This window comes from Sprattus sprattus, assembly GCF_963457725.1.
Source record: "Sprattus sprattus genome assembly, chromosome: 8".
Taxonomy (NCBI): domain Eukaryota; kingdom Metazoa; phylum Chordata; class Actinopteri; order Clupeiformes; family Clupeidae; genus Sprattus; species Sprattus sprattus.
Window position 1 is genome coordinate 15760996 of NC_137927.1, and position 19643 is coordinate 15780638.

Here is a 19643-nt window from a genome sequence, read left to right on the forward strand (position 1 = left end):
ATTTCCGTCCACTAGCCCTCAGTAATGAACCTGGTGCTGGTGGTGCTGTGGGCCTTCGCCATGCCGTACGCGCGCTTCAGACACATGGCCTCCTGCCTCTCCACCGCCTGGGTGTGTGTCATCATCGTCTGCAAGATGCTCTACCAGCTCAGCATTGTCAACCCCATCGAGTACTCCAACAACTGCACTCTGGTAGGAGACACACACACACAGACACACACACACACACACACACACACACAGACACACACACACACACACACACACACACACACACACACACACACACACACACACACACAGACACACAGACACACAGACACACAGACACACAGACACACACACACACACACACATACACAGATCCCATAAACAGACATTTTGCTGAATGTACAGTTCTGTCACACCTAACCATCCCCAGTGTTTCTACCATCTGCTCTGATGATCAACAGTTTGTGTTTGTGGGGCGCTGATGTTGATGTACCTCAGCCTCTCAGCCTTGCAGTGTGTGTTTGAGGGCAGGCTGTGGGGCAGACTGTGGGGTAGTGTTCAGCTCTTTAGCTGTGCGGGGTGGTGTTGAGCTGTGTGGGGTAATGTTCAGCTCTTTAGCTGTGAAAGGTTGGTGTTGAGATGAGTGGGGTAGTGTTCAGCTCTTTAGCTGTGTGGGGTGGTGTTGAGCTGTGAGGGGTGATGTTTAGTTCTGGGGGTAGTTGAGCTGTGAGGGGGTATTCATCTGGGCGCTGCTGATTCAGAGACATGCTGGCTCCTCCTCAGTCCTTAGTGTTAACTGCCACAGCGGGAGACCAGTGACCTCACTCTCCTGTTTGATTTGAACTTGTTTTATTTAGCACACACTGTTAAACACTACTGGGTGTCTAGACTGTCGTTGAGGTGAGTCAGAGTTCTTTTTTCTCACTTGTCTCCCATTTTGTATTTTTTTCCTCTCTCTCTCTCCCCACACCCCCCTCTTTGTTTTGTTTGTCTTACCGCTATGTAGCCTCTGGCCAATGAGACGAATCTTCATCTAGAGGAGATCCATAACTCCATACTGTACAAAGCTCCTGTGGATCCAGCCAACTGGTTTGGCTTCAGGAAAGATGCCACAGTCTTGGGTTACATTAAGGTGAGGCCTTCTCTTCCGTTTCCTGATGGGAGAACTATTGCAGTATAAACACTACTATCATTACCAACAGGGTAACTGAGCTATTAATCACAAAGTAATGTACAGTCTGTGTACAGCATACAGATCACTGTGTGTTTACAGAATAATTGTAGATGTCCGTGCTGTAATGAGATGCTGTGGGCTGTTCCCTTAGAATCACCTCCTGGTGTTGATGCTGCTAGTGTTCGAGGTAACGGTGTACCGGCACCAGGCCCATCACTACAAACAGCTGCAGAGATCCCCACCCAACATCCCAGCGCTCTTCCCAAACGCCACGCGCGACACCTTAGACCAGGGCCTGTTGTCTTGCATCAAGTACCTGCTCAGCTACAGCTTCTACAAGTTTGGCCTGGAGGTACCATCAGCTCTGTGTGATTTCTGATTTACTTGGTTCAATTATTTATTCATTCTCTCTCTCTCTCTCTCGCTCTTTCTCTCTCTCTCTGTCTGTCTGTCTGTCTGTCTGTCTGTCTGTCTGTCTGTCTATCAGACTCTCTCACACCCACATGACATGGTCTTTTCTCCTGATTTCCCACATTCTCACATTCTCTAATTGCATTTGTTACTTTAAATGTTTTATTTTCCAAGCATGTTTGCCAGAGACAAATGATCTTTAATAACCCGTAATTAGCAAACTCGCAAGAACGTTGTAAAGAATTCCGCTCATTATGTAGTTTTGCATTAAAACCAAAAACACTCTAATGTGTCTGCAGCACATTTACAGACACTCTTTGGAAACGGAGCATTCATCTTATGTCACCTTACCTCGTCTCTGCACAGATCTGCTTCCTGATGACAGTGAACGTGATTGGCCAGCGCATGAACTTCCTGGTCATCGCCCACGGCTGCTGGTTGGTTGCCATGTTGGTGCGAAGGCGGAGGGCGGCCATCGCCGAGATTTGGCCCAAGTACTGCCTGTTTCTGGCGATTTTCACCATTTACCAGTACATCCTGTGCGTGGGGATCCCCCCTGCTCTCTGCATCGGTGAGTTAGGGCACAGCACATAGTTCAGGCCTGATATAGTAAGAGCCAGAGGACTTCATCACTCTAAATACACCTTGGACATTTGTAATGGACCTGACGGTAAAACTGCCGCAATGTGCCACAAAGGTGTCATAAATTGGCATGCTGATGTGACACTAATACTGCTGGGCTAGGCTTTGGTCTCATTAGCTGTGAAATGTTAACTGTGGTATGCCTCGTAACAACTAGGTTATTTTGACAGTTGTGGTTATGAAGACACTCAAAACCTTCTGAGGTATTATTCTATGTTTATGTCTGACCAAGTACACTGTAGAACTGTCATCATAATTTCATGCTGGTTAAAGATGCATTTACTGGCCCCTAAATATTATCATACATATCCTACTCAACACTGGATGCACTGAATAAATGCACAATGCGTACCACAATATTAATTCCATACATCTCTGTGTGTATTAAATACAAGTTTGTTCAGAATCTCACTTTAGGTCCCTTTAGACCAGAAACTCATGTACATGACATGTGCACCTACAGTAGTGCACGGTACAGAGCGTACCTCCCATCCATGCCCTTTTGTGTGTGTTTTTAGATTATCCCTGGCGCTGGAGCTCGACGGTCACCATTAACTCAGCTCTCATTAAGTGGATCTACCTGCCAGACTTCTTCACCATCCCCAACTCCAAGAACCTCATGGGTGAGTCTCACTGAGACACACGCAGTCAAGCTACCTCAAGATGTCCCACTCCTACTAATAGGTTAACACCTACACCCACAAAAAATCCTGACTTATTGATGGGGGTTATTATCACACACATGCACTTACAACATGACCTCCTACAGTAGAGAAGTAAAACAGTCGATGTCAAGAGATCTTGAAGAATCCTACTTGAACTGTGATGAACCACTTTGAGTGTGTGTGTGCAATGCATTTGTGTGTGTGTGTGTGTGTGTGTGTGTGTGTGTGTGTGTGTGTGTGTGTGTGTGTGTGTGTGTGTGTGTGTGTGTGTGTGTGTGTGTGTGTGTGTGTGTGTGTGTGTGTGTGCGTGTGTGTTTGTGACATTGCAATGATCATCACTGTGTGACTGCTCCCCTCTGTCCAGCGGACTTCCTCCTGCTGATGTGCGCCTCCCAGCAGTGGCACGTGTTTGAGAACGAGAAGAAGGAGGAGTGGATGGTGCTGGGAGGCGAGAACAAGGACAACCCCAACCCTATGGATGGCATCCCCTTCAACCCAGCGCCCAACTTCATCAACTGCAGGTGCTGTGTCCCCACACAACCAAACCAAACGCAAAGGAAATGTATTTATTAAGATTAGAGCTTTATTATTTTATTTGTTTTTTTATAAGTATTACCGGTACTCTGCCCTTACACAACGAAACACAAATGACAAGTGATTTATGATTATGACCTTATCAGCTCAACCTTCTAAAACCATTCATTGACATAGCTAATGCATTATGTATATTAGGCTATGTATATTATAAACACCATTCATTGGCATAATTGCTAATGCATTATGTACTAAACTCCAAAGCATGGATAATGCGTAGATATTGCATTTATTTTCAGCAGACCAGTATTGCCCTCACTTTGCTATTTGTTCTTCTGTATAACTGCTCATTAAACGGCTCCATTGAATTGAATGGGCCATCCTGACATTTAGCGGTCTAATATTTTGTATGTTTCTTATATTCCTCTGATGCGCATCAGGATTTATTTTTCAAGAAAGACCGTCGGACCTACATTATCCCTTACATTACCTGCTTTAAATATCATCTTTTATTCTTACTGAAATGAATACTGATCAAATCTTCTGCACCAGGTGTTACCTGGACATGGCCAAGGTGCTGGTGTTCCGCTACATGTTCTGGTTCGTGCTGGCGGTGGTGTTTGTGACGGGGGCCACGCGCATCAGCGTGTTCGGCCTGGGCTACCTGCTGGCCTGCTTCTTCTTCCTGCTGTTCGGCACACAGCTGCTGGCCAAGAAGTCCCACACCCGCCTGACACTCTGGGACTGCCTCATCATGTACAACGTGGGCGTCATCATCTCGAAGAACCTGCTCTCGGTCAGTGAGGAGACAGACCACAACATGCTAAACCTGCGTATGACTGTTCTGACATCAGCGTGTTAAGACACAAACCCATAGCCACATATACACATACATGGCTTCAAACGCAAATTAAGATGCACCAAACTCTTTCATACACCTTCGCCGAGATGGTCATAAATATGTGCTTGTGAATTTTTGAATTTTGGAGTTGTGATAGTTGTGACACTTTTACTCAGAGACTTCTGATCTGTTTGGCCCATTAGATCCTGGCTTGCGTTTTTGTAGAAGAAATGCAGAAGAACTTCTGTTGGGTGATACAACTCTTCAGCTTGGTCTGCACTGTTAAAGGCTACTATGACCGTAAGTCTCCCGGCAACCTTCCGTTTGAAACCACTTGTAATTGAAACCTTCTTAAAATACAAAAATACCCACTGTCGGTGTCTGCCTGTGTGTGTGTGTGTGTGTGTGTGTGTGTCTGTGTGTCTGTGTGTGTGTGCAGCCAAAGAGGTGAGCGATAAGGAGTGTTCTCTGCCGGTGGAGGAGGCTGGCATCATCTGGGACAGCATCTGCTTCTTCTTCCTCCTGCTGCAGAGGAGAGTGTTTCTCAGCTTCTACTTCCTGCACGTGACGGCAGACATGCAGGCGTCCGCCCGCCAGGCATCCCGGTGAGCACCCCTCCCTGCAGGTCACACAGGGAACACACACACACACACACACACACACACACTTCCTATGGTCTTTAGAAAGAGATTAGTCCAGGTATGAGACTTAACTGAACATCTGTTCAGTAAACTAGTTCGCCACCACTTCCTCAACTCTGTTTTTACTTTAGTTTTATGCCATCCTAAACTCTGTGTGTGTGTATTTGTGCAGAGGTTTTGAGCTCTTCAGGGCCACTCTCAAGAAAAACATGAAGTTCCACCAGAAGGCTGAGAAGAAGTCCTTGCAACAGCTCAAACGATCGTAAGTCACCATGGAAACCAGCGCTTACTGCCCTACATGTCCTGGACATTTCAAACAGGCACGAGAGATTGTTGAAAGTGTTAAAGACCCTGAACTTGAAATTACTTCATAGACTATGTAGGATGTTGAGAAGCTGTACAAAGACTCCCATAGCTGTTATGAGACGGATGAGCCTGACTATCATCTGAGCACAGAAGGAGCTTTTAGAGTTCAGCTCAGGTTTCTAACCTACAGTCTCACCTTAGGATGGAGCGCATTCGGTCTAAACAGCAGAAGTACAAGGGAGGGCGCAAGGCCTCAAGCTCCAAAAAGGGGAAGGCATCGGGTAAGCCAAGTTACTATTCATGAATTATGCATTCAAGCAGGAGCCATAAAGTTACATACGTATACACTCAACGCACTTATCAAGTATCTATAACAGTTATCAGAATTCTAATAGAAAATGTACTGTATGTAACTCTGTAGCGATGCAAGTGCTTTGATTTAAAATGATTGTGAATCAGATGAGTTTTTGCACACCACTCGTTTTTGAGTGATGATCAACACTGCTCATGCCTTTAATCTTTAAGACTCCCAAGAGGAAAAGAAAGAGAGGAAGAGCTCGAAGAAGAAATGGCAGCGGCCCTGGATGGACCACGCAACCGGTGAGGCCACAGGCTATGAGTGGAATTTAGGCACTTTGCCTAAGTGTGTGTGTGTGTGTGTGTGTGCGTGTGTGTGTGTGTGTGTGTGTGTGTGTTTTCGAGCACTCTCATCTCTGCCTCTTTTCCTCTGTCGTAATCTGTGCCTATCTCTCTCTCTCTCTCTCTCTCTCTCTCTCTCTCTCTCTCTCCTCTCTCTCTCTCTCGCTCTCTCTGTATATCTGTACATGATCCTTCCCATGCTTTTGTTGTTGGCCGGTGATGTTGAACATCTGCCTGCACTGCCTCATCAGTTAGACCCGCGCTGCCCCATGCTACGCTCTCTTCTTTATTCCACCCTTACTCTCCATCCCAGACCAGTGGAACAGGCCTCAGGCTTGGGATCAAATGGGATCAAATTGATTCAAATTAAGCTTTCCTACGCTGGAAACAATTGGAAAATGACGGCGGACAGTTAGATGATGAAATCCTGGGCTCCATGTTGTTGGCCGCCACAGAAAGCACATTGTCTGGCGCCTGCTCCTGATCTTAGATCAGAGCAGTGCACGGGAGCCTGCACTGTTTTCTCCTGCCTGGGACGAGAGTCCAGGAGAGCTTTAGTTCAGACAAGCACTGTGATCTCTCTTTCGCTCCCTTTTCACATCAGTGTGTCCAGATGTGCTCTTTACACCTTAACGCGGGAGCACACTTCAAAGGAAAGTGAATTAGGTGCATACCCGCTCGCCCAGGTCTGATGGCAGTGGGTATGTTCCCAAAATTAAGAGCCACGTTGGTCTGTAGTTGCTATTGTTGAAGCAGGTAGGCAGGCTAAACAGGTCAAAGTGTGTGCATAGCCACGTTACATACCATCACATACAACTTGTCAATCATCAAGGCTTCACTGATGGCTGCGTACTGGGTTTGTTTACTGGTGTCTGGCCTTCCTTTGACTCTCATGTCTGGGGGGGGGTGTCAATAAATCATATTGTAGTCTATTGGTGCCTTAAGGCCGGCTCGGTAAGTCCTGTCCCTGTGTGTGGTTTTGGCAGTGTTGCACTCTGGAGAGTACTACCTGTTTGAGTCGGACAGTGAGGATGAGGAGGAGCTCTTCTCTGAGGAGCAGAAGCCCCCCAGACAGTCTGCATTTCAGGTGAGCCACTGGATAGAACCTGTAACTTCAGATAAACACATGTACGCGTGCTTGCGCGCACACACACACACACACACACACACACACACAAACGCACACGCACACATGGATAAAATTACTTATTTAGAAGAGGTAGAGGCAAGGTTCGTGTACAGCTAACCATACACACACACACTGTGAGATGATGAGTTGATTCAGCAGCTCAGATGGTGTGTGTGTTGTCTATGCCCACAGCTGGCCTACCAGGCCTGGGTGACGAGTGCCAAAGAGGCGCTGAAGGAGCGTCAGCAGAGGCAGAAGGAGCAGAGGAGGCTGGAGAAAGAGAGGAAACAGCAAGCCAGCTTCCAGGCGGCCTCGGGTTAGACACACACACACACACACACACACACACACACACACACACACACACACACACACACATTCCTCTTATTAGACAAGCACATGCACATTCATAAATAAATGTACAAAGACTAATACACAAAACATACATTCACTCTTGCATACACTAACACTGGTGAATGCATAGTTTTCATATACATGTCTTGCTCGAGCAGACAAACACACCCATACACACCCTTCAGAGATACAGTATAACATTGGACACATTGAATTTCTCTCTCACTTTCTATCTCTCCCTCTCTCTTACACACACAGACACACACTCCTGTTTCTTTTTAAGACACTTCTCTATGTTGTGCCTCAGGTGATGGAGATGAGCCTGTCTTTGAGGAAGGAACGTCCCAGGATGGGGAGCTGGAGGAAGAAGGGGAGGAGTCAGGTACCCGACGACTTCTTGCCTCCATTGGCCCACATGAAAATAAAGAGGCATCCTGTCTTGGAATTGCATGAATATGAATCTTACTGTTAATCTACTCAGATGCTTAAGCTTGAGATGGTGTGTGTGTGTCTGTGTCTGTGTCTGTGTCTGTGTCTGTGTCTGTGTCTGTGTCTGTGTCTGTGTCTGTGTCTGTGTCTGTGTCTGTGTCTGTGTCTGTGTCTGTGTCTGTGTCTGTGTCTGTGTCTGTGTCTGTGTCTGTGTGTGTGTGTAGGGAGTCGCAGTGACATGGTGCAGCGGATCCTGGACATCCTGAGGTTCCTGCGGGTGCTGTTCCTGGCCATGGTGGACGGTGTGACACTGTGGCTCAACATGCTTACCAAGCAGTATGTGGACACCTCCACCGTCCTGTGCAATGAGCGCTACATGATCATCCACAACATCAGCCAGGTGAGATCACACACACACACACTCACTCACTCGCTCACTCACAGTCTCTCCCCCCTCTCTTTTTCACACACACACAGGCACACTCTCTCCCCACTCTCCCTTTCTCTCTCACTCACGCACTCAAACCCAGAGACACACACACACACTCTCTCTCCCCCCTTTTTCTCTCACTCTCTCTCTCTCACTCACTCACTCACTCTCTCTCACACACACACACACATACACCGAGACACACACACACACCGAGACACACACACACACCGAGACACACACACACTCTCTCTCTCCCACACACTCCCCCCTTTCTTTCTCTCTCTATCTCTCTGTCACACACACACAGACACACAAGGCTATCACGATTTGCACCTTTTTCTCCCATGGTTCACTTTCATTCCTCTTGTCCCTTACAGATAAGGCCACCAATGCCTACTGCTGCCCTCCATCCCCATACTGTTATAACATGCAACTGCTCTTCTTGGCAGCGTTCTATATTTGCTATAGTAAATCTGCATTCAGGTGCATCCCATGAGCCCATCTGGCCAGAATGATGAATCATCATCAGTATTTATGGACCCATATTGTGCTCATATGTTGTGCCCAGCAGAATGAGAAGTCATGATGTGCTACGGCACATAATCTAAAAGGTTATCAATGATATCAACACTTCATGTAGGTTGTTGTTCACCCTAACTCCAGGTCACACACTTTCTCCAGTGCTTCATTCTCCCTCATTTCCATGACTCACACATTCCACAGGCGGGCCGCCCACCCTGACAAAGACCCTGGTATTCCCTGCTCTCCTGACTATAATGTGCTGTGCTGTTCTCCTCAGGGCCCGAGGGAGCCCCTGGATGACCAGCTGTCTCAGGGCAGCGAGAGCCCCACTCTGGAGACGTGTCTGGACGAGACGGAGACCGACCAGCTGCACAGCAGCGGCGCCATCAGGTGGGAGCGGCGCTGCAGTGCACCCCACTGGGACAGTCCTTTGTCTGTCACCCCCCAACCCCTGTGGATCCTATCGGCCAGACTGTACTGTCATTCTGAGTCTCCTATGTTATAGATTATTTATTTTATAGATGTCTTGGGGAACTGCACTCATCTAGCTCCTAACTGACACACTATCACTTGGCACAGTTTCATAGCATGATAAGCTGGTGGTTTTGAATAAAATGTCAACCGAGCTCTCCAAGCAGTTCTTACTTATGCCAGTTCATCTGATTCTCCTCAGTGTCAGACTGCATGTATGAAAGCATCTGTCTTTTCACCACACTCCTGTCATTTACATGTGCAGTTGTTCAGTGAACTGTTGTTTGCACACTGCCCCACCAGTTCAATTACAATAACACTATATCCTATCGTCGTGTTTACATACATCATGGAAGTGCTCTATAGACGTGTTTATATTTATTTAAATCCACTCATCCCTTCTCCATCCTTGTCCTCAGTGGAGCAGAGCTGGAGGACAGTGAGATGGACCACTCCACCCCCCGGAACAGCGCATACAGCGCCACCCTATGCCTCGAGCCCCCACGGGAGCTGGAGGTGTTGCCATGGCCGGACCGACACCAGCGCCACTCCCGCACCGCCAGCGAGATGCTGACTGACAGGTACTGCAATACACAGCATCACTGAAACAGAGATAACACCAAACAAAAGGCTTTAGCATGATCATACCATGTCAAAAACGGTATGTCGAGGTACATCACCTTTTAGTTCATGCAGTTATTGTATATATGTTCTCTCTCATGTTCTCATGTTCTATCTCATGTTCTCATGTTCTCTCCCATGTTCTTTCTCATGTTCTCATGTTCTCTCTCATGTTCTCTCTCATGTTCTCTCTCTCATGTTCTCATGTTCTCTCCCATGTTCTCTCTCATGTTCTCATGTTCTCATGTTCTCTCTCATGTTCTCTCTCATGTTCTCTCTCTCATGTTCTCATGTTCTCTCCCATGTTCTCATGTTCTCTCCCATGTTCTCTCTCATGTTCTCATGTTCTATCTCATGTTCTCTCTCATGTTCTCTCTCTCATGTTCTCATGTTCTCTCTCATGTTCTCTCTCTCATGTTCTCATGTTCTCTCTCTCATGTTCTCATGTTCTCTCTCATGTTCTCATGTTCTCTCTCATGTTCTCTCTCTCATGTTCTCATGTTCTCTCTCTCATGTTCTCATGTTCTCTCTCATGTTCTCATGTTCTCTCTCATGTTCTCATGTTCTCTCTCTCATGTTCTCATGTTCTCTCTCTCATGTTCTCATGTTCTCTCTCATGTTCTCTCTCTCATGTTCTCATGTTCTCTCTCTCATGTTCTCATGTTCTCTCTCATGTTCTCATGTTCTCTCTCATGTTCTCTCTCATGTTCTCTCCCATGTTCTCTTGCATGATCCAGGGTTTTCTTTGTGGAGGAGCTGGTCCAGAGCTGTGAGTTCTACTCGTCTCAGAACCGGCTGCTCAAGCTGCTCTTCGCCCTCTACAGCCTGCTGGCCGGCAACTCGGAGCTGGTGTGCTACCTCATTATCGTGCTGAACAACGTGGTGACAGCCTCGGTCATCTCGCTGGCCCTGCCCATCCTCATCTTCCTCTGGGCCATGCTGGCCGTGCCACGCCCCAGCAAGAGGTTCTGGATGACCGCCATCGTCTACACAGAGGTGCGCTCACCCTAGACTGTGTCTGTCTACAATGAGTGTGTTAGGAAGATTATACAGTGATGATCATTTTCTGCAGTAATACAGAGACAAGAACGACTCAGGGAGGTAGCATTGGACAGGAAGTCTCTTATTAGCTTTGCTCTCTGTCCTTTTTCACGACTCAGGTGAGGTTTTTATCTTACCGGTCAGAAGGAAAAGTCCTGCAGAGGTATCACTATGGTTGTTTGTGCCCCCTCCCCCCCTTAGGTGATGGTGGTGGTGAAGTACCTGTTCCAGTTTGGCTTCTTCCCCTGGAACAGTGTATATGAGATGCGGCTGAACGAGGACAAGCCCTACTTCCCTCCGCGCATCCTGGGCCTGGAGAAGTCTGACAACTACATCCGCTATGACCTGCTGCAGCTGCTGGCCCTGTTCTTCCACCGCTCGCTGCTGATGGTAGGGCACCACCGTCTCAAAGCCACCTCCTCCTCAGCCTCCTACCCCACCCCACCCCACCCCACCCCACCCCAGTGCTGCTCAGTACAGCCTGCTAGCCTGCTAGTCTTTTTGCTCCTCAAATGTTCTATGACTCATCCAAAAATCTGAATGTGGTCCTGAAAGTCATTAGACAGTTTTAAAAATGTTTCCAGAACCCCCTTCACCCATACACAGGCTAAAAAGCCCATACAGTTGTGCTTACTGTCCCCAAGACCCAAGTCAAGTAGGCTGGTTCTCAGATTGCCCACACCCTATTCTCCAAGTTTTAGACACTCATCTCATCTAGAGACATTGTCTTCACCTTAAGTATTTTCGGACCACTGAAATAGTTCCATATCATAACAGACTTGACAGAGGTAATACACTTACGCAGCAGTGTCTCAAGGTTAGTGTTGTGTGTAATAGATTAGGATTATAAAGTTCACTGAAAGCTACAGTGGGCGATCTTTCATGGACCTAGATATACTCCTAACTTACATCCAACATTATTATTATTAAGTAATGATGCACATGTAGAACTGTGTGTGTTTGTACGTGTGTCTTTGTACGTGTGCTCATATGTGTGTGTATGCACGTGCATTCAGAAATATGGGCTGTGGGATCAAGAGGGACCCCTGGAGGAGAAGAGCGGCCAGTCCGCTGAGGTCCAGACGAAGAGGGAGGATGAAGAGGAGTGTCGGCCCAGTCGCACGCCCAGCCTCACAGAACTGGAGGATGGGGCCGCAGAGACCCCCCAGCCGCTGGAGTCTGAGCCTGAGCCTCCGGACACCCAGCCCACCCCAGAGCCCACGCCTGAACCCCCCCCTGCCTCCCCCACAGGGCAGGGTGCCGGGAAGAAGGGCGGCCTTCTGAGATTCCGCAGGAAGAAAACCTCTGGGAAAGGTTAGTGCAGTGAAGGTTTAGAGAAGAGAAGATGCAGAGAAGGTTTTTAATGGCAGTCAGTTTAACACTCAAAGGCAATGCTGTCTGCTAAGAGGATGCAAGGGCTGTCGTACTGTAAGATGGAGCCTTAACTTCACACTCACATTATGACTAATGCACTAACAGAAATGCCTCTGTGTCGTGTACTGTCATTTTTGCTTAAATTGTCTCCATTATGCACTGCAGTCAATAAGATGGCTGACATCTGTGGTCACAGCAAGATAGTCCACCATAAGACAGATACTGCTCCAATTTGCCTACTCTTGTCAGGTCATTAGAGACTATTTAAAACAAGGAGAGGGAAAGAAGTTGACAGAGAGGGACTGAGGAAGGAACAGATGGTAGGTTTGACCTTGACCATATTTTTTCTGTCTTAATCAACCAGGTGGTGCTGAGAGCAAAGAGCCCAAGAAGAAATCCAAGGGCAAGCGCAGAGAGGCGACAACCAGAAAACTGAAAGCTGTTGCATTTAAAATCAAAGAACTGGTCATTTCTGCGTAAGTAGAGGGACCATTCTGCGAAATAAATACCTGTGCTTTAAGAACCACTATGTATATAACTTGGTTTTTAATACCTGCTTTTGTAGAGTGCAGAATATCTACAGACCCACGTCTGGATTCTTCCGAAACATCCTGCACGCCGAGTACCAGGCCACCACAGACGTCTATGCGCTTATGTTCCTCACGGACATGGTGGACTTCATCATCATTGTGTTTGGCTTCTGGGCTTTTGGGGTGAGCCCTTCTGACAAGTTTAAACAGCCGTTAGAAATGTAATCACACAGTAAGCTCTAACTCCCCCGAATATCCCAAACACGTTTTCTGTAGTGGTCACATGGGGAGTCAAATTATAGAGCATCCTACTGCAGCTATGCCAAAGTAATGGATACTAATACTAAGGTACAAGCACTGGTGTAATTTATAGCTTCACTGTACTGTGGATCTTCCTGGAAGACCCAACTCTTCAGAGAGCACCTCCCTTCCTTACTGGCACCTTGACTAATGCTTAACTTGCACTTCAGCAGTGACAGTCCTGCACTTCTTTTTCTTTCTATGTCGTTTTCTATTTCTCAAAAAAGTTGTATTAATTGTTACACCAGGTTTTTATTGCTATTAGCTTGACTGTTCTCTCCCTTGTACGTCGCTTTAAACAAAAGCGTCTGCTAAATGAATAAATGTAACTGTAAATGTAAAGACATATATACTTAATAACTATATTTCAGTGCACAGCCCTAAAAAAAAACATAATCACGTCTGCTGCTGTGTGTTATTTTGACTCCTCAGAAACACTCGGCTGCAGCTGACATAGCCTCCACGCTGCAAGATGACCAGGTGCCCGAGGCCTTCCTGGTCATGCTGCTCATCCAGTTCAGCACCATGATCATCGACCGGGCCCTCTACCTGCGCAAGACCGTCCTGGGCAAGCTCATCTTCCAGATCATACTGGTCTTCGGCATCCACCTGTGGATGTTCTTCATTCTGCCTGCAGTCACAGAGAGGTGAGGAGGCGCTGGAGTGCATCGTGTAGCGTTAACTCTCGGAGGAATGGGGGAAATGACTCCTGTATTTCCCAGAGTACTAACATTGTTGGTTGAATAGAAAGTCTGATAGGTAATCAAAGGAACACAGAATGTTTCCTTGAGGTGAAAAATAACCCTCTTGTTTGTTCTCCGCCTCTTTGTGTTTCTTCTCGTTTCCCATCAGGATGTTTAATCAGAACTTTGTGGCTCAGCTCTGGTACTTTGTCAAGTGCATCTACTTCACCTTGTCAGCCTATCAGATCCGCTGTGGCTACCCCACCTGCATCCTGGGCAACTTCCTCACCAAGAAATTCAACCATCTCAATCTCTTCCTCTTTCAAGGGTGACGTGATTATTTATTTGTATGCACTTGTGCTCATATATATCATTAAATATCAGAGCTGGACTCAATTCAAGTGATCATTTGACAGGCATCTGAATAAATCATCAAGATCCATCACAACTATTTTCATCTATTTGACCGACTTAAGTGTATTTTTTTCTCATCCACAGACACAGACACTATGTGTGCTAACAGTGGACCATCTGATGCACGCTGAGAACTAAATCCCAGTTGTGTTTGCCTTTTGTAGGTTCCGTCTGGTTCCCTTCCTGGTGGAGCTGAGAGCGGTGATGGACTGGGTCTGGACCGACACCACGCTGTCCCTCTCCGACTGGATGTGTGTGGAGGACATCTACGCCAACACCTTCATCATCAAGTGTAGCCGGGAGACAGAGAAGGCACGCTCAATAAGACCGTATATACTATTGAAATTATATGTGGCCATTTACAGCTCTAGCATTTTCAATCATCACTATCACTATCACTATCACTATCACTATCACTATCACTATCACTTAACACTGGCCACAGAGTTGGCACGGTTGCACTGCCAAAAGGTTTTTACGTTGTAATAGAATTTTTGTGTGCTGTTTAATTTTGAATTTAGAAGTGATGTTGTGACACATAAATTAGATTTATTGACACTTATTTAGTTTTTGTCATTCCTCAGAAATACCCACAACCCAAAGGACAGAAGAAGAAGAAGATTGTGAAATATGGAATGGGCGGACTCATCATTTTCTTCCTTATTTGCATCATCTGGTTCCCACTGCTCTTCATCTCATTGGTCCGATCAGTGGTGGGCGTGGTCAACCATCCCATGGATGTCACTGTAACAGTTAAGCTAGGGGGTTATGAGGTAAGCAATATAAAAACACACACACACAGGTCTCAGTGACCTGTGAGTACAGTCCCTTTTGTAATTACTAAGTTTTGGACGAAGGTTCATTATTATTCCGCATGGATATCATGTCTTCCATAGCCTCTCTTTACCATGAGCATCCAGCAGCAGTCTATCCAGCCTTTCATGGAACATGACTACGCGAAACTTACCAAGCACTTTGGGAATAATGCAGTGAGTAATCTCCCCTTACTGATCCACTGAATATTTGTATTTGTTGTGATTTTTTTAACGCAGTTTTGCAATATTTCTTGACCTCCCTTTCTTGTGGATTGAGGTTCAACTGATTGTTTGTCGAAGTCTGAACTGAACGCCAAGGTCTAACTGGATTCTGTTGAAATGTTAACTGAGGGCTGATGGTGTGTGTGTGTGTGTGTGTGTGTGTCCTCAGGTGGCCATGCAGTTCATCACACTGTACAGTTTTGAGGACATTGTGACGGCCAACATCGAGGGCAGCTCGGGCTCCGTGTGGCGCATCAGCCCGCCCAGCAGACAGGAGCTCATAAAGGAGCTGCTGGGCACCGCCGAGATGACCCTGCGCCTGGCCTGGAACTTCCAGAGGTCTGACTGACTCACACACACACACAGAGACAGACAGACAGACAGACAGACCAACCGACCGACCGACAGACAGACAGACAGACAGACAGACAGACAGACAGACAGACAGACAGACAGACAGACAGACAGACAGACAGACAGACAGACAGACAGACAGACACACACACACACAGACACACACACACACACACACACACACACAGGATTCGCTCAGGATAGCTATAGTTACTATGGAACTACTCAAACATGTGTTAGATTTTGGTGAGGTATGCCTTGGTTTGCACGTGTTTGTAAACTGAGCTAATGCTGCACAGAAAACATGTGTCCATGAACAGAAAGCTTGACTTTAGGACACACTGGATTACAAATTCAAAGACTTTTAAAAATAGCTTGTAGGATAATTACAAATTTTAAGCTGTTTTTGGAATTCCCTCCAGCCATCAGTCCATGCGCCATGCAGATGTCATCAATTCTCCAAGGATGGCTAGGCACGAACTCAGTTTATTTATGTTAGTGTCAGGTTCACAGATTAGATGTTCTATTCCAGAGGACAACCTCAGGTGCTTGAGCAAAATTTTACAGGAAATAAGATAGGCCAACCTATAGGCACCCAGCGACGTGAGAAGAGTAGCATGTGCAGAAAATACTGATTGCAGCAAAATCGGTCTACTTGACATTTCCTACACACAGAAATAGCACCATGCTGAGGTTGAGATGGCCGTGATGAAACCCCTCACATTTACCCAGCAATCTTCAGAATTCCACACATGTCAGACAGACAAAAACCCCATCTTGTTTTCTTGTCAGGAAAGATGTGAACAAAATTACATGCTTAAAATATAAAGGGTCTATTTTGACACAACTTGTGTATAGTATCATTTTGAATTTGTCACAAGTATTGGAGTTGAAATGTTTATGTATGAAACACTATGAATGGGCCCTGGAAAGGCTGACATGCCATGACGTGTGTGTGTGTGTGTGTGTGTGTGTGTGTGTGTGTGTGTGTGTGTGTGTGTGTGTGTGTGTGTGTGTGTGTGTGTCACAGGGACTTGGGGAAGGGTGGTACTGTGGAGAACACCTTTGACAAACACTCCATCCAGCTGGAGCCAGGGGACCCCGTGAGAGCAGACCTGGCCTCTCTGCTCGTAGGCAACCGCACAGAGCCTGTGTGAGTCCTCACTTCACAGATCTGGGACTTCTCTCTCTCTCTCTCTCTCTCTCTCTCTCTTTCTGTCTCACTCTGTGTCTCTGTGTGTCTCTCTGTCTGTCTGTCTGTCTGTCTCTCTCTCCTTCTCTCTGTGTGTCTGTGCATTTTTTAACTGTTATCTCTACTCCTTCAGGCTGGTTCCCCGCATGTTCCCTAACTACATCCGAGCTCCTAACGGGGCTGAGGCCAAACCTGTGAGCCAGCTCTATGAAGGTGAGTGGAGATGTTACCTCAGAAAAATACCACCCCAAATACACACAAACACAAGAGGGGTGTCTGGTTACAAGGCAATCGAAGGTGAACCCTTCATCTAAGCATGAGGATAAAATAAGGATTTGCCTCATACTCACGAAACATGACAATATCTCACATCCAGCTGGTTTTGCTCACCTTTTCAATCCACTTGAGTGTCAGGTGTCCATGTGGGAGGTTGATGTTCATGGGTCCAAGGTAGAAAAATGTTGCCACTGACCTTCCTCTTCCAGTTTTGAATCATGTCATGTGATTTGTGTCAGGTGATGAAGAGGGGTATCAGGAGGTGACGCTGTCTCTGATGAGCGGAGGAGCGCAGGAGTGGTGGGACATCAGCATCGCGGGCTGCGACCCCTCCACCAAGGCCTGTAAGGTCCTGCCCATGGTCATCTTCAACGACAAAGTCAGCCCCCCCAGCCTGGGCTTCCTGGCAGGTTACGGGTAAGAGAGACAACCAGGCCACTCAGAGAAACACACACACACACACACACACTCAGAAACACACACAAACACACACTCAGAAACACACACACTCAGAAACACACACACACACACACACACACACACGCACACGCACAAACACCAGTCTGCAGTCTACTGTTGCACCATCAGTTTCAGTTAAGACGGGCCTAGAAGTGTGCTACTGACAGATTGACTAGACTACTGTCTGATTTATGGTGTCATTTCACGGGAGGAAGTAGGAGGCTAGACCAATTAAGCACCAGTGACAGCATTGACATCACAGTTAGGTACCCTTAGCCAGTGGGAGGCCAACCACTGATGCGTCATGTCAAATAAAGCTAATTTGAAAATCTTGAACATCCCAACCCAAATTCACTTCTGGCAGTGAAATGAATTAAAAACAAGTCATGCCATATCTCCGAGAAAGTAATACGTTAGGATTAAACCATTTAAATGACATTCCTTCTCCGTGATCCGTAATCGGCATCTTAAAGTGTTTTTTTCCGTTAGGAAACAGAAGCTAACAGTTTTCTCTCCTGGTGTGCGCTCACTGCAGGATCATGGGTCTGTACGTGTCCGTGGTGCTGGTGATTGGCAAGTTTGTGCGCGGCTTCTTCAGCGAGATCTCCCACTCCATCATGTTCGAGGAGCTGCCCTGCGTGGACCGCATCCTCAAGCTGTGCACCGACATCTTCCTGGTGCGCGAGACGGGCGAGCTGGAGCTGGAGGAGGAGCTTTATTCCAAGCTCATCTTCCTCTACCGCTCCCCAGAGACCATGATCAAGTGGACCAGGGAGGACAAGAACAAGGACTAGATGAGCCTTGGAGAAAGCCCAAGCCCAGGCCAAAGCCAGACAACCTTGTCCGTCCGCTGTGTCTGGGATCTGGGGGCCCGCTATACCCAGATGGTGCCTTAATCTTAAAGTCTTTACCCCGCACAACAGCATGCCAATTGATATAAGTGTGGTGCTGTGGGCACATGCCAGGAAAGCGCTACGCCTTACTTATTGAGGAGGGGGGTATTTAAAACCCGAGTTCTTGGCCGTGAACGCGGTGTCTGTGCTGAGCTGACAGTGTTCCCATAGGGAAGAGGAGATTGGCAGTGCCAACAGCCCTGCGTTTCTGCACTGTGCACTGTGCTCACCTGGTCTGCTCATGGCGCACGTGGTCCAGGCTTCTCGTATCTTCAACCTAACCCCCCCCCCCCCCCCCCCGCCCCCCGCCCCACTTCCCTGCAGGACCTGAGCCACGCTGCTCCAGCTTCCCTTCCCCTAGTAATCCTCCATGTGTCGGCCCAGCAGATGGAGCGCGGCGCTGCCAAAGCGCCCGTTTTGTGTGAATGGATGAGACAGGGAGCCAGAAACATGTCAGGGCCACGTCAGGCCAATGACTGGAGCAGTCTCTCTGCTGGGAGATGTGGGGCACAGAAAAGCGGATGAGTGAAAGGACCTTCTTTTGTGAATGGAAACACTAGCATAATAACACAAATCCTTATATTTCTACAATGAAAAACTGTTTACAAAACGCTCAAGGCAGTTGGATGGAAGTAAACCGTTACATATACCTGTAACTGCTTATAGCTTTAAACTGACAATGGCAAGATGTTAGGCAACAAAGACTTGAATTGTTACATCCTCACAAATGAAGAGCTTGTTTCACAGATCACACATTCAAATTTGTAATCATACAGTGAAGAAATAGACTGGAATACATTGTTGGGCTGTAATAGCCTCTGGAAAACTGCCATGCTGGAATATATGCATAAACTTTATTTCTAGGTAAATGTTTTCAACAATACTCTGTGTTTTACAATCACTACTGCTGTGCCAAATATTGGACAATGACTAATTATTCATAATTGTTACAGTATCGACCAGCTGGACACTAACTGAAATTGTTTTATGACGTCCGACCACCATGCATAGATTGTTGCCTGACAAAACTAATATTTCCTCAAAGTGGCCTTGCTATCTTTCTTGTCTCATAGCCATGCAGGTTGTTACAGGGTTCTTTCGAAAGGGAAATTCTATGGCATTTCCACATCTGTGATTAAAGTGCAAAGAAAATCAGAGGAAAATAAATATTGCACATATCTGCAAATAAATAACAATGATCATTTATAAAAGTCTGGGTTTTATTTAATTCATTTCATCCAAGGCAGGCAAAAAGGAGCAGTAACATTTGATGCTCATACCATTTAT

The 19643-nt window shown here is 46.8% G+C and overlaps 1 protein-coding gene across 1 annotated transcript in view; it reads left to right on the forward strand.

The window, feature by feature from the left end:
* piezo1 (piezo type mechanosensitive ion channel component 1 (Er blood group)) overlaps positions 1-18728 on the forward strand; it is a 64155-nt gene extending 45427 nt beyond the window's left edge. The window contains exons 19-51 of the mRNA XM_080843982.1: positions 16-192; positions 998-1123; positions 1317-1517; positions 1943-2147; positions 2737-2841; positions 3248-3404; positions 3970-4213; positions 4462-4558; positions 4698-4863; positions 5072-5161; positions 5407-5486; positions 5731-5805; positions 6831-6931; positions 7166-7289; positions 7635-7709; positions 7981-8156; positions 8989-9101; positions 9602-9763; positions 10541-10799; positions 11046-11234; positions 11861-12158; positions 12583-12694; positions 12784-12931; positions 13481-13695; positions 13901-14059; positions 14310-14457; positions 14730-14918; positions 15042-15134; positions 15352-15521; positions 16567-16689; positions 16862-16941; positions 17244-17421; positions 17999-18728. Of these exons, the coding sequence (XP_080700108.1) occupies positions 16-192; positions 998-1123; positions 1317-1517; positions 1943-2147; positions 2737-2841; positions 3248-3404; positions 3970-4213; positions 4462-4558; positions 4698-4863; positions 5072-5161; positions 5407-5486; positions 5731-5805; positions 6831-6931; positions 7166-7289; positions 7635-7709; positions 7981-8156; positions 8989-9101; positions 9602-9763; positions 10541-10799; positions 11046-11234; positions 11861-12158; positions 12583-12694; positions 12784-12931; positions 13481-13695; positions 13901-14059; positions 14310-14457; positions 14730-14918; positions 15042-15134; positions 15352-15521; positions 16567-16689; positions 16862-16941; positions 17244-17421; positions 17999-18257 (5094 nt within the window). The 3' untranslated portion in view covers positions 18258-18728. The remainder of the gene's footprint in view (positions 1-15; positions 193-997; positions 1124-1316; positions 1518-1942; positions 2148-2736; positions 2842-3247; positions 3405-3969; positions 4214-4461; positions 4559-4697; positions 4864-5071; positions 5162-5406; positions 5487-5730; positions 5806-6830; positions 6932-7165; positions 7290-7634; positions 7710-7980; positions 8157-8988; positions 9102-9601; positions 9764-10540; positions 10800-11045; positions 11235-11860; positions 12159-12582; positions 12695-12783; positions 12932-13480; positions 13696-13900; positions 14060-14309; positions 14458-14729; positions 14919-15041; positions 15135-15351; positions 15522-16566; positions 16690-16861; positions 16942-17243; positions 17422-17998) is intronic.
* The last annotated feature ends 915 nt before the right edge of the window (positions 18729-19643 follow it).